This window comes from Quercus lobata, chromosome 1, assembly GCF_001633185.2.
Source record: "Quercus lobata isolate SW786 chromosome 1, ValleyOak3.0 Primary Assembly, whole genome shotgun sequence".
In the NCBI taxonomy this organism is placed as follows: Eukaryota; Viridiplantae; Streptophyta; class Magnoliopsida; order Fagales; family Fagaceae; genus Quercus; species Quercus lobata.
Window position 1 is genome coordinate 31,074,691 of NC_044904.1, and position 14,775 is coordinate 31,089,465.

General features: G+C 37.5%; 1 protein-coding gene across 1 annotated transcript; it reads left to right on the plus strand.

The window, feature by feature from the left end:
* Positions 1-1,811: 1,811 nt before the first annotated feature.
* LOC115986618 lies at positions 1,812-4,817 on the plus strand. The gene is made up of 9 exons (XM_031109828.1): positions 1,812-2,011; positions 2,839-2,913; positions 3,000-3,065; positions 3,158-3,255; positions 3,354-3,391; positions 3,492-3,579; positions 3,709-4,011; positions 4,260-4,325; positions 4,423-4,817. Exons 2-9 carry the CDS (start codon positions 2,853-2,855, stop codon positions 4,576-4,578), a joined length of 876 nt encoding a protein of 291 aa, XP_030965688.1. The 5' UTR covers positions 1,812-2,011; positions 2,839-2,852; the 3' UTR covers positions 4,579-4,817.
* Positions 4,818-14,775: the final 9,958 nt, after the last annotated feature.

Below are 14,775 nucleotides of genomic sequence, written 5' to 3' on the forward strand. Positions count from 1 at the left end.
AACATCATGGTGATGATCAATTAAAAAAAAAAAATTTCTTGGTGATAATAACTGAATTCTAGAAGACAGTTTTTTAATCGATTCATGTCCTCGTGGTCTTTTTATTTTATTTTATCTTCCCTTTTTAAGTTATTGGGCCCATAATAATGACCAAAGTTAAGACAAATAAATTGGTCATATTCAAAGTTTCAAACCCAAACGCCTGAGATTGTTGAATAACTTGAAGTAAATTACAAGCTTGGCTAACCGCGTACGTGTGTCACAGCAATAGCCAATTTTTTTTTATAGGGTGTAATACGGTAGTAGCTTTTTTTTTAGTAAATTAGTAACTGGTAGACTCATAGACATGGTTTATTTTTGTTAGGACATATGTGATTTACTTGTTAGAAATATATGTCACTATTTTATGTAATTGGTTAATTTTTTGACAAAACGCATTTTATTTGTATTTGAGTAGATCTAGGATGTGTTTAATACTTCAAGAAATTTTATTTCAAGATCAAGTGTTGAAACCATACAAGTCTGTCCAAGATTCAAACTGAAAAGTGTCTGTCATTAAAGCTCGACAATTAGCCATCTATCGAGCTTAAAGAGCTGTTCAACCCCGTGTCTTGACAGCAACTCGATAGATAGGGTATCTGTCGAGGTTTATGAAAAACAGAATTTCAATTCTATTTTGACTCTAATCCGTGATTATGTATTTGGACTTTTTTTTCTCACAACCCTAGACATATAAGAGGATTATTTTAAGAGCTGTCAAAGTGTTTACAAGTTGCACAAGTGTTGAGTAAAGTTTGTTCAGGCAAATTGTGACCGGAGACAGAATTTGCCCTAGTTCATCTTTCTTGTGAAGAAGTTGCTGAGTTTGTACACCATAGGGTTTTGTGACCAAGCATCTTCTTAATCTTCATCGTTGGGATGAACTGAAGAACCTTGTAGCAACAACCTTCTTTAGTTGGTGATTGAAGTCGCGTACTGGGATCCGCGCAATTGGTTAGTCACGTACTGGGAGCCGTACATCAAAAAAAGAAATTCTCACTACAGAACAAGTCTAATTGGGTATTGGGGTAAGAGGTTCAATTGTAGGTTGGTATAAGATACTGAGATTCCTTTACTTGTAACCGCTTGTTATTATAATAGTGGATTCTCGAGAGTAGTGACCTTAAAATCACCCGGGGTTTTTGCTGTGTTAGTTTTCCCCATTCGTAAACAAATTATTGTGTCAATTTATTTTCCGCCACATACTTAGTTTATTGGTGATTTGTTTGTACTACCACGCGTTTGCATATTAATTAACTTAATTAATTAACTTGCCTAAATTAATTGGTTAATTTATCACAATGGGTCAATTCATTTTTGGTCTATGAACTTTATAGTTAATACATTACCCCCCCCCCCCTCCCCCCAACAAAACAATGTATTTTTTTATTATTTTTTAATGTGGGTGTCTAAAGTATTTAGCTCTTTTTATTTTTACTTAAAAAAAAACTATTTCTGTTATGTCCAAAACAAATGTACGTAATACAACCAAGAATTTATAGAGAAACCAATACGGTAATATGCTGCTAAATTTGTATTTTCTAAAGAAGAAAATAAAAATCTAAAAATTAAAAAACAAAAAACAAAAAATCTGTACTCATTAATGGGTACGTGTCATTGGGACGCGGCACAAAACCTTAGTAGAACATAGAACGTGTCAAACTTCTATGCGACCACGTAATACTAAGTCAAACTGCCTTTTCAGTTTCTTTCCAACAAAGCAAACAAAAAAGAAAACTCTTTCTTTTCAAAAAAGAAAAAAGAAAAAAAGAAGATTCTCTCTCTTTTCACTGTGTAGTGTGTACACTATACATACTTTTCTGGTCGCTTTCATTCAACGCGTTCAACGGTTCTCTATTTAAAACCACACACTCTCCCAATTTCTCTCTCGCTCTTTGTCTCTGTCTCTCTTTCTTTGTTGTTGTAGCATTGTTCCATTTGGATCTGGTTGATTTGGGTTACAGACTTCTAGGTAAGATGTTTATATGCTTCTTTTTTGTTGTTGTTGTTGTGGTCTTGTATTTCAAGTTATGTCAGTTAAATGCTGATCTGGGTTGGTCTTCTTTTTGAGTTTTATGTGTTAAAGTTGATTACTTGCTGCCAAAATATCTAGTATATGTATATCATTGTTGCAGTTTCTGGGTTTCTCTTATTTATTTAGTTATGTGTTTGTTTTATTTTTTTTACTTTTTTATGTGTGTGATGCGTTCTGTTAAGATTTGACAAATGCTTAGGGTTTTGTTCTTCCAAATCTTGCAATGCCTGTTGCCTTTGGTTTCAGTTTTGCGATCTGGGTTGATTGGAGTTTTGAGGCATTTTAGATTTTGATTTGGGAGCAAAGTGTTTGGTTTCTCGGGAATTTGAAATGTCAAAATTCAAAACTACGGTTAATGAAGTTTGAATATTTGTTGATATACTAATTTGCGGTCAATCTTAATTGCTTCAGTCAATTTCTAAGTCTATGAGGGCTTTTTAAAAATTACTAAAAGAAAAAAAAGAAAATTTTTTTTTTGATGTTCCACGTTGTGGCAGTTTAAATAAAGTCACCATTTTTTTATTGCAAGTTTTCTTTTTTATGCAGATCCACATTTTGATGTCTAGAAAATTATAATGTGCATTTTTTATTTCTGTTGTGGTTATTTTTCAAGAAATAGTTTTCTTTGGTTATAATTTATTTCTGTACATTTCTGAGTATGAAAATTATTTTAGTGAGATGATGCCAAAAATTAGTTAAGATACAAAGTTCATGCTTTAGCCATATTTGAAATATTATCTTTATACAGTCTTTCTAATTTGTAGCATTCTAGTTCAAAATGGAAAATGAGGATCGGTACCTACATGCTTCTAAGCCAAAATTTGAGTGTCTTCTATTCGGTAAGCATTTTGTACGAGTTCCTTTTCATTTTCAATTTTCTTGCCATGAGGAGCATATTAACCAGATATGTATATCTAATTTCCAGATCTGGATGACACCCTTTACCCTCTTAGTTCTGGTTTGTCGGTACAAGTCACCAAGAATATTCAAGGTAATGCATGCATTGTAGTTGAAATGTTTAATTCTTCTGGAAATAAAGGAAAGTCTTAAGTTCTTAACCCTTCTCTGAATTCCCTACTGCAGAATATATGCTTCTGAAACTTGGCATAGAGGAGAAAAAGGTTCCTGAATTATGTTTTTCGTTGTACAAGGATTATGGTACAACGATGGCTGGTCTCAGGGTATGCTATGGTCTTAGTATTCTTTTTTCAAAAATTGTTTCTGAAAATATGTATAATGTAGGGCAGGATGATAATGAATTTCTCTTTTTATTTTTCAGGCTGTTGGATATAACTTTGATTATGATGACTTCCATGGGTACCAATCTCTCTCTCTCTCTCTCTCTCTCTCTCTCTCTCATTGTCTTCAAAACGTAAAAATTACAACTTTTGTTATCTCTTACTTTCCTCTTTAACAGTTTTGTTCATGGAAGATTGCCCTACAATTTGCTAAAACCTGACCCTGTACTGAGGGGTCTTTTGCTTAGCCTGCCTATTCGGAAAGTTGTGAGTTTCTTTCTCCCAATCTATACATTCGAAGTGCTCTTAACGGTTGGGGTCTTGGGGTTGGGTATCTTGGGTAGTAGCTTGCCATGTAGCTTTTTTCTCATGCTGATGTATGGTCTTCTTGTTTAGGTCTTTACAAATTCAGATATGGCCCATACTGCTAGAGTGCTTAGCAGGCTCGGATTGGAGGACTGCTTTGAAAGGATTATATGCTTTGAAACTCTGAATCCAACCAACAAAGAGAATGTTCCTGTGGAAGAGGATGACACAGAATTGGGGGTCCCAAGATCAAGTACCATTTCAGGGACAAATGAGTATATGAGTGAACCTAATGATAGTTCGGTACTTCCCAGGACCCCAGTTATTTGCAAACCATTTGAAGAGTCATTTGAAGAAGTTTTCAAGATAGCCAATATCAACCCTCAAAGAACAGTAAGAATATTAATTCATTTCCCTGGAAATTTTTTAGCTCTGCGGTGTGAACAGGTTGAATCCAGTTTGTGGGATTTGCTTTTGTTTTGCATCTTTCTTCCATGTAAAGCCTCCCTGATACTGATTGTTAGGGCCATTTACTTTCTCACCATACTCTATTAGTCTTCTGCATATTTTCCATATCTTGAATCTTTTGCCTGCCACCCACTAATCTTTTATTAACATTGTAATTTCTCGCTAATTTGCAGGTGTTCTTTGATGATAGTATTCGTAATTTACAGACTGCGAAGCGTTTGGACCTTCACACTGTGATGGTTAGCTATTTATTTCAAATGATGAATAAAATTCCTGCATTTTGATTATTGTAATAGTGCTTATTGAACTAATTTAACTATATATGCATGGCTGTAGGTGGGCAGTTCTCAGCGCATTGAAGGCGTGGATCATGCACTGGAGAGCATACATAATATCAGGGAAGCACTGCCAGAGCTCTGGGAAGCTGAAGGGAAGTCTGAAAACATTGCGTATTCAGGAAAGGTTGCAATTGAGACATATGTGAAGGCTTAGCTGTGGTGTGAAAGAAAATAAAGTTTTTACCACCCCCTAGATGCATGATTGTATTTATTCTAGATAGATTAGATCTCCTATCACTAATATAATTGAAGTCTTTATAATTTATGTGTCATGTGACTTGTTAGTTACCAAATCCATGTTTCTTGTAATAGAACTTCCTAAACTATATCCATTATATGCGGGGTGGATGATGATGCACCTCTATTTCTAACATAATTTTCTTTCCAGTTCCACTGCCTGCTTTCTTTTTATTTTTTTATATTTTAAAACTCACTTTTCTTGGTAAAATTGTAATTTTGTTTTTTGGCCAACTTATAACAGAAGGCTAATTCAGAGTTTCAAATGCACTGAGGGTTAAAAAACTGTATCATGGAAGATCATATTTTAAATTTGTTTCCTTCAGCTTTACAATACCTTCCAAGCAAGTCTGCATATGTTTCAGTTCTGGACTATTGGGAGGGCAGAATATTCTATGGAGCCTAATGTCATAGAGAGGAAGGATGAGAAGGTGAGGGGAGAGGCGAAGGAGGTTTTTCACTGTATAATAAAGTAGGAGAAATGCTAATGAGTGTCCTTAAGGCACTGGTTAATAATCAATTTAAAGAAAGTTTTTATGGGAAATGAAAAAAAAAAAAGTAATTAATATTTTGACAGTTTTTTTTATTTTCCATAAAAGTGGTATCAAAACTTTTCTAAAATGGATCATTAAGGAGTGCTCTAAGAGCACTCGTTAGCATGACCCATGACCCATAAAGTTGATACAAAAAATAAATAAATAAATAAAACTTCTGAACTAAGAGGTAAAGAAATAGTTGTTGATTTGCTTGGATTCAATTATCAAATTTGTTTTTGCTTATTCCAGTTAAGAGTCATTATATTGAAGCTTCCAGAATAGATTCACTTGCTTTTTACACTCTACGAATGTGAAAACAAGTTAATAAAAAATTCAGTAATAACAATAATAATAAAATTCCAATTCTGGTTCATGATTCCGCCCAGTGGCTTAACGCAACTGCAAGCAAAGAGAATATAACTTTTATTGATGGGAATATAACAGAAGGCTAATCCATGGAGCTTAATCTATTGTGTTGATCATATGCTGAACTCTTACCAATCCTATTATTAAACAATTTGTCCAAAATAGGTCTTTGCATCGATGCATTCATGTCACCATAGACCTATAATTGGCTATATCCAAATATATATATATATAGGTAGACAAGATGTGAATTGGGGTAAGTGTCTTATAACTTAGTAATACTTTGTCTCATTACAATGGAGGGTATGGGATCCATTATCATTAGCATGAGTTTTTATTTATTTAAGAAAAGGATGCTCTATATTTCAAGAAAAAATATTTTGGATACTATAGAAACTAGACGTTGAGCTAATGTTAAGTTCGAAATTTGGTGAGACCCTTTAGAATTTAAAGGCCTTCAGTTAAGTAAAATTAAAATAAAGAACATAGAATGTAAGTTTAATAAAAGTAGAAACACGGGTAAATTATAATTTACCCATTTCTGATTTGGCCGAAATTTAAGTTACTTACTTGTGGTTTGAAGTTTGACACTTTACCCACTTAAGATTAGGTCAATTAGATTTCTACAACTCACCTTTATTAAAAATAGAGCTAAATATGTAATTTTATTTCACTTTTATGTCTCTCTCCTCCAAATACACAAAAAACATAAAAATACAAGATAAAAAGCTATCTATCGGAACACTTGTATCATGGAATTTCAAATCAAAGATAGACAACTTAAATTTTGGTCAAACTTGAGGTGGGTAAAGTATCAAATTTTAAACCACAAGTTGACAACTTAAATTTCAGCTAAACCACAGGTGGGTAAGTTGTAATTTGCCGTAGAAACAAAGATGATGGGAATGTAAGACTTTATGGTCAAAAGATACCAAAGAGCAATAATTTTTTTTAATCTTTGATCAATAATTCATAAATATTGAGAGATTGAAGAGGATGTGAATTATAGGGCAAGAGTAAGATGGATGAAGTCAAAAAGCTCATTATGAGTATTGTGTGATCGTAAAATACTTATTAAGCTAAAAAGAAAAATAAGACTATTATAAGACTGTTGTACGACTAACTATACTTTGTGGTATTGATTGTTGGATTGTTAATAAGTAACATATTCATAAAACGAGTGTAATAAAAATAAAAATATTGAAATAGATAAATTGAAATACAAGGAAAGATAGAATTTCAATGTGAAAATTCACTTAAAAATAAGGTAGGATTTGTATCTAGATGTTTTGGAAGTTGAAAACACCACGAGTAACCAACCAATTCAGTTACAAGACTTTTGACAACTTATTTAAGAAAGTTTTTTTAGAAGAATTTATTTAAGTTTTTTTTTTTTTTTTTTTTTTGAGATTATTACAATATGCTGCTAACCCTAAATCTCAAACGTTTTCCTCCTAAATCCCCAAGCACTTTATATATGAGAAGGTTCTAGCTAAATTACAAGAATCTTGGCTATTTAAGAATTTTTTTTTTTTTTTTTTTGAGAATGTATTATTTAAGAAGTTTGTTGTGAAAAAAGATAAAATTGGAATATTGATGATAAACTGAGGATAGAATATTTGTAACGTTTCACCTTACTAGTAGAATAGTAGTAGACATGATAATTTGTTTCTTTTTCACTTATAAAATTCCAACTCACCTTACATAAATAGAAAAATAATAATTAATAATAATAAAACCATAAATAACATAATTTTAAGCCGTTCGTCCTTACATAAAAATTCTCAAAAGTTGCATGATATAAAAATAAGAAATAACATTATGGGCCATAAATTTACTTTGAGACCTATAAATGCTAAATCATTGTGCTTGTACAACTCAATTTTAAATAAATAGATAAAATTGGTGGATTGTCATGTAAAATTGAAATTATCATCACATAGATTTGCATTTAAATTTTCTGTCTGTGATGGCACTAAGTCCCTAACTTAGTCTCAGCCAACACTCCACACACACACACATTGCAGGAACACTCAAAACAGAATTATCAACGAAAATCACACACACACACAACACACATAGTATTTACATCAAAATCATCTAACTCCATGACTAGGAAATTCACCTTTCTTGTCCACTTGCCAACCTTAAACTTCACTCCATAAACAATTCCCAACACAAGTTTTACCTCTGAGTTTACTGCCTTGATCTTACTTGGACACTTGCTCACTTTCAGACCAAGCCTTTGGACCATCCGATCAGCAACAAAATTGTGGGTAGCACCAGAGTCAAGCATACCCTCAACCCCATTCTCGTTCATCTCCACTTGAACTTATTACAGACCCCTAGAAGTACCTCCTGCACGTAGTACAATCAGCAATTGCAAGGGGTTCACTCTGCTGGGAAATTCTTCATCAAACTGCCCACCACCATCTTCAGCAACCATGGCATTAAGCTTCTCAAGCTTTGGATAGTCTCTTGCACGATAAGGGCCATTGCAAATGAAGCAGCCAGCATTAAGCTTAGGCTGTTCTTTGCTTGGTTGAGAGGTAGAACTCTCTCCCTTACTCTTGTTACCCCAATTTTTCTTTTGCTTATCCTTCTTCTTGCCATCCTTCTTCTGCTTGTCTTTGCCTTTGTCCTTGAACTTGTGTTTTTCCTCATCCCCACTAGGCTTACTGAACTTGTAGTCCACTAAGGCATCTGCAGCAGACATAGCAATAGGCAAATCATACACTGCCTGCCTTTTTAACTCCATCTATGCTCAAGGCTGTAAGCCAGACATGAAATTGAATAGTTTGTCCTCCTCTTACATGTTCTTGATATCCAACATCAAAGAACTGAACATCTTGACATATTCTCTCACTGTACCAGTTTGCTTCAATTTTTTTAAGGCTTCTCTTGCAACCTAGGTAGTGTTAGTAGGCAAGAACTGGTCCTTTAATTCTTTTTTTTAAGGCTTCTCACAAGTCAATTTTCCATCTACCAGCATCTGCATCATCTTCCACACGGGTTCTCTACCATAACTTGGCATCCCCTGAAAGATACATGCTAGTAATCGTCACCATCTCTTGACTAGGCACCTTGGTAGCCTTGAAATACTGCTCCATATCCCACAGGAAATTCTCCAAATCCTTGACATTCCTGGCATTATTAAAGGGCTTTGATTTCCACTCATTACTCTTTTCAACAGAGCAATTTCTGTTTCAAGTTGGCGTTGGGTCTCCCTTGCTGCCTGGTTTTAGGTGTCCAGTGTAGCAACCAACTCTTCAACATGAGTCAACACAATATCCCTCTGTTCTGCAAGATCATTCCTCACCACAACAGTTTCTACAGAGACAACTTCCAATTTGTCACACACAGAAAGTTGTTCCCCTTCTCTAGGAACTCCGAGTATGTTCTCCAAGACAGTCACCTTTACCTTGGTGTCCGAAGACATGGCAACCTTACTCTGATACCAATTGTCACAGGGTCAATTTTTCTTTTAAATTTTTTGTCTGTGATGGCACTAAGTCCCTAACTTAGTCTCAGCCGACACTCCACACACACACACACTGCAAGAACACTCAGAACAGAATTATTAAAGGAAATCACACACACACACACACAACACACAGTATTTCCAGGGCACCAACCCCAACCTTTATTACTCAATATCAAGTACAAAAGAAGTTTGGAGAATAAACACGAAATTCTCTAAGCCAAAATTACACACTTTGCTGTTAACAGCCCTAACAGCCTAGGATAAATGCACAGAAATAACTGTCACGGCAGTTACAACCAAGTAATTGCCCCCTTGTCTAGGACTTGCTATCACATGAGGTCTGACTTAGGACACCTTCAACTGATGTTGTTTTGGCCTGCTCTTCATGTTTCCAGCCTTACACAGTAGGTCTGAACATCCAGAAAGTTAGGAACTGCTTGGTAACTACTGATAACTGCTGTTGCACACTTTACACATGCCAGCCCATGTCTCAGTACATTATCATAGGGCTTCTGTCCATACTCCAGCAACCCACACACGTTTTAGAAGGGTTGGCCCTCTTCCCAAGCCCTTCTCATCAACATCACGGCCCACACAGCATGCCCATATACAGCACATCAAGTAACTGCCATCAACCCGTTCACATAAGTCTATGCATTTTGCCAGCACCAATTAGCCCAATACCTGGCACAACAAATCATCATCACGGTAGCCCAGCATTGCTTTGCGCTTAAGCCACCAAGTCCACACACAAAGCAACCATCAGTCAAGCCACCATTGCTATGCACCATCCCATAGGGTCAGCACTATCTACTGCTGCCCAACATCAAAATCCGTCTCTGTCTACCATGGCCCTTCTTTGCCATGGCCTTGGGGCATCATGTGGAGTAAGGTGCCTCCATATGTTGCCCTTCATCGTGCTTATCACTCTGAATCCAGCAGGGAGATTGGACTTGTCCCCCTCAAAGATCAGTTAGGAACTTCACTAGATAGGCATGAGAAGCCATTAGTATCTTGAGAAAACATTGAGCCAAGTGACTGGCCTGATGTTGTCCAAGTACTCCAATTCCTCATGCCATCATCAGCAACTAGTAAAGCTCTTAACAAACCACCCCCACCAAAAGAAGCCGATTTCCTCGTTAGTAAGGTATCCTCAAATTCCGACACCTCTTTCTCAAATTGCCATAATGTAGATGCCTTCTCCCAACTTGCCTCTGATTTAACCGCCCCTTTCCACTTCACTAAGTAGTAAGTTATCTTATTTCCTCCCTTTCGATAACTTGTCACCTTTTTGTCAAGGATTTTGTCCACTTCTCAATCAAACTGAACCATGAAAGTAGGCCTTGCCTTGCCTCATTCCTTGCAGGATCTTCTGCATTCCCATAATAAGGCTTTAAGAAGCTCATATGAATTGTTGTGTGAATCTGCAATCTTTCTGACAGTTTCAATTTGTAAGCCATAGCACCAACTCTCTTTACAATCTCAAATGGACCATCATATTTAGGAATCAAACCTCTGTGAATTGCCTCACTTCTGAACTTCCTCCAAATCTGCTATGTCAGTTTCAACAGCACCTTATCCCCAACCTAGAACTCAAGAGGCTTCCTCCCTTTATTAGCATACTTTTTCATTCTCCTCTGCACTTTCAACAAGCTATCTCGTGCCTCCTACATCAACTCTTGCTTGTTGATGGAAAATCTGTACACTGCAGGACACCTACCCTCTGAACGCTACTTAACAATCTCATGAGGTGTGAGAGGCTATTGCCCCATTGCCAACTCGAATGGACTCATCTCAGTTGATGAAGACTTATGCAGATTGTAGGCAAACTGCGCAGAATCCAACAAGTCTAGCCAATTCTTCTGGCTAGCTGAACCCATCCCCTTAACTTTTGGCAAACCAGTAATAAAATCTATTGAAATCGAAACCCATTGACTTTCTGGTAGAGGAAGAGGCTGCAGAAAACCTACTTCCTTTTGAGTTAAGCCCTTGTCTTGTTGGCAAACTAGACAAGTCTTCACATACAACTCAATATCCAATACTGTTTTAGGCCAGTAGTAAGAACGGGACAGTAATGCATATATTCTATCCTTACCTGGATGTCCTGCCCATTGTGGATCACGAGTTTCCTTCAGTAACTCCCTACGGATCTTCCCACTTGGAACAAACAGTTTGCCACCCTTGGCATACAACAACCCATCCTCAAGCCAATAACGCCTCACAAGGCCTGCAGTCACATCTTGCACCAGCTTCTGATAGGTAGCATTAAGCTTAGCACTTTCCTTGATCCTATCCACAAAATCTGACTCCACTCTAGTCAAGGCAGCCACATACTCTTGCACTTATTTGCGGCTAAGTGCATCTACTACTTCAATGTGCTTGTCTAGTTTATGCTCCCACACAAAATCATATTCTTGTAGCAACTCCTACCACCTAGCTTGCTTGGGTGACAGCTTCTTTTGTGCGTTAAAGAAGGTATTAGTCACATTGTCTGTTCTCACCACGAACTTAGGCCCTAGTAGATACACACGCCATGCCAGCAAAAAATGTACCACTACAATCATCTCTTTTTCATGAGTCGAACACTTCTGCTCTACTTCTTTCAACTTCTTGCTCTCATAGGCAACATGATGTTTCTCTTGCACCAACACACCACCAATTGCTTTGTCAAAAGCATCAGTATGGACTTCAAAGGGAAACTCAAAATCTGGTAGACGCAACACAGGCTCACTCGATACAGCAACTTTCAGCTTCTCAAAAGCTTCTTGACATGCATCTCTCCACACCCATTTCTTGTCCTTTTTTAGCAAATCTGTGAGAGGAGCAACTTTCTTGGAATACCCTTGGATAAACTTCCTGTAGTAGTTAGCCAATCCAAGGAAGGATCTCAATTGGTATCAGAGCAAGGTTGCATGTCTTCAGACACCAAGGCAAGGGTGATTGTCTTGGAGAACATACTCAGAGTTCCTAGAGAGGGGGAACAACTTTCTGTGTGTGACAGATTAGAAGCTGTCTCTGTAAAAACTGCTGTGGTGAGGAATGATCTTGCAGAACAGAGGGATATTGCATTGACTCGTGTTGAAGAGTTAGCTGTTGTACTGGACACCCAGAACCAGGTAGCAAGGGTGACCCAACGCCAACTTGAAACAAAAATTGCTTTGTTGAAGAGAGCAATGAGTGGCCTGCCTAGGGAAGGGGAAGTGGCCACCAAAGTGAAGGTACCTGAACCAAAGCCTTTAATGGTGCCAGGAATGCCAAGGATTTGGAGAATTTCTTATGGGATATGGAGCAGTACTTCAGGGTTGCCAGGGTGCCTAGTCAAGAGATGGTGACGATTACTGGCATGTATCTTTCAGGGAATGCTAAGTTATGGTGGAGAACCTGTGTGGAATATAATGCAGATGTTGGTAGAGGAAAAATTGACTCATGGGAAGCCTTAAAAAATAATTAAAGGACCAGTTCTTGCCTACTAACACTGCCTGGGTTGCAAGAAACGCCTTAAAGAAATTGAAGTAGACCGGTATAGTGAAAGAATATGTCAAGACGTTCAGTTCTTTGATGTTGGATATCAAGAACATGTCAGAGGAGGACAAACTGTTCAATTTCATGTCTAGCTTGCAACCTTGAGCACAAATAGAGTTAAAGTGGCAGGCAGTGTGTGATCTGCCTACTGCTATGTCTGCTGCAGATGCCTTAGTGGACTATAAGTTCAGTAAGCCCAGTGGGGATAAGGAAAAATGCAAGTCCAAGGACAAAGGCAAAGACAAGTAGAAGAAGGATGGCAAGAAGAAGGATAAGTAGAAGAAAATTTTGGGTAACAAGAGCAAAGGAAAGAGTTCTACCTCTCAACCAAGTAAAGAACAGCCCAAGCTTAATGCTGGCTGCTTCATTTGCAATGGCCCTCATCATGCAAGAGACTGTCCAAAGCATGAGAAGTTTAATGCCATGGTTGTTGAAGATGGTGGTGGGCAGTTCGATGAAGACGTTCCCAGCAAAGTGAACCCCTTGCAATTGCTAAATGCACTACGTGCATGAGGTACTTCTAGGGGTTTGTCTTATGTTCAAGTGGAGATGAACGAGAATAGGGCTGAGGGTATGCTTGATTCTAGTGCTACCCACAATTTTTTTGCTGATTGGATGGTCCAAAGGTTTGGTCTGAAAGTGAGTAAGTGTTCAAGTAAGATCAAGGCAGTAAACTTAGAGGCAAAACCTATGTTGGGAATTGCTTATGGAGCGAAGTTTAAGGTTGGCGAATGGACAAGAAAGGTGAATTTCCTAGTCATGGAGTTAGATGATTTTGATGTAATTTTGGGTGATGAATTCCTAGTGGTTGCTAAGGCTACCTTACTACCATTAATTGGAGTATTGTTAATCCTTGATGAGAAGTAGCCATGCTATGTTCCTGTTAGGTGTGGGGCAGGGAATAACAAGACTAGTAAGGGGAAACAACCAATGGTTTTTGCCATGTAGGTTGAGCATGGGCTGAAGAAGGGTGAGATGACTTACTTGGCTACATTGATCGAGATGAAGCAGGACAAGTATGTCAAAGTTCCAGATGCTGTGGCTGGACTGTTGAAGGAGTTTGCTAATGTGATACCTCCAGAATTGCCTAAGACCTTTCCACCATGGCATGCTGTTGATCATAGGATCGAGTTGGTTCCTGGATCAAAGCCTCCTTCGAATGCCCTATATAGAATGTCCTCAATGGAGTTGGTTGAGATGAGAAAGCAGTTGGCAGAATTTTTGGATGCATGCTACATTTAGCCCTCCAAGGCTCCTTATGGTGCTCCTATTCTGTTCCAGAAGAAGCATGGTGGCTCATTGCGGATGTGTGTGGACTATAAAACCTTGAACAAAGTGACTGTGAAGAACAAGTATCCAGTCCCTTTGATTCAAGATCTTTTTGACAGATTGAGCAAAGTCGTTTACTTCAGAAAGTTGGACTTGAGATCAGGTTATTGGCAAGTGAGGATTGTGAAAGGGATGAGCCCAAGACTACTTGTGTGACTCGGTATGGTTCTCATGAGTTTTTGGTTATGCCTTTTGATTTAACAAATGCCCTTGCTACATTCTGTAATTTGATGAATGATGTCTTCTATGAGTATGTGGATCATTTTGTTGTGGTTACTTGGATGACATAGTAATATATAGTGAATCCTTGGAGGATCACTTGGAACACCTTGGGAAGGTGCTGTCCAAATTGAGGGAACATCAATTGTTTGTTAAAAAAGAGAAGTGTAAGTTTGTCCAGCAAGAGATTTTGTTTCTAGGGCATAAAGTCAGCAAGGGTATGGTAATGATGGATGAGGGGAAGGTGCAGGCTCTCCTTGATTGGCCCCCACCGAGAAAGATATGGAATACTAGTAAGAAGAAACCCAAAGTCAATTAGTCAAGGGTCTTAAAATCATATCTGAGATCCATAAGGAGGCATGAGAAGTATGAAAGTTTGAATTAATGGTATTTTGCCAATCTACCATAAAAGGTCCACCAAAGTGATATTGGGCCCTAAATCCTTTCATTCAGAGCTCCCTAATTCACTGGTTAATCAAAGCCAATTGAGTAAAATTTGAATTAAGCTCGTGATGCTGATCATATTGTAGTTAAAGCCTATGGTAATAAAATATCTTATGCTTTATTAGACCTATAGACAGGTTAATCAGGCAGCCATGATTTTGCCCTATGTACTTGTAATTGTGAATTGCGAATTGCGCCTTGCTACTATTCAGAT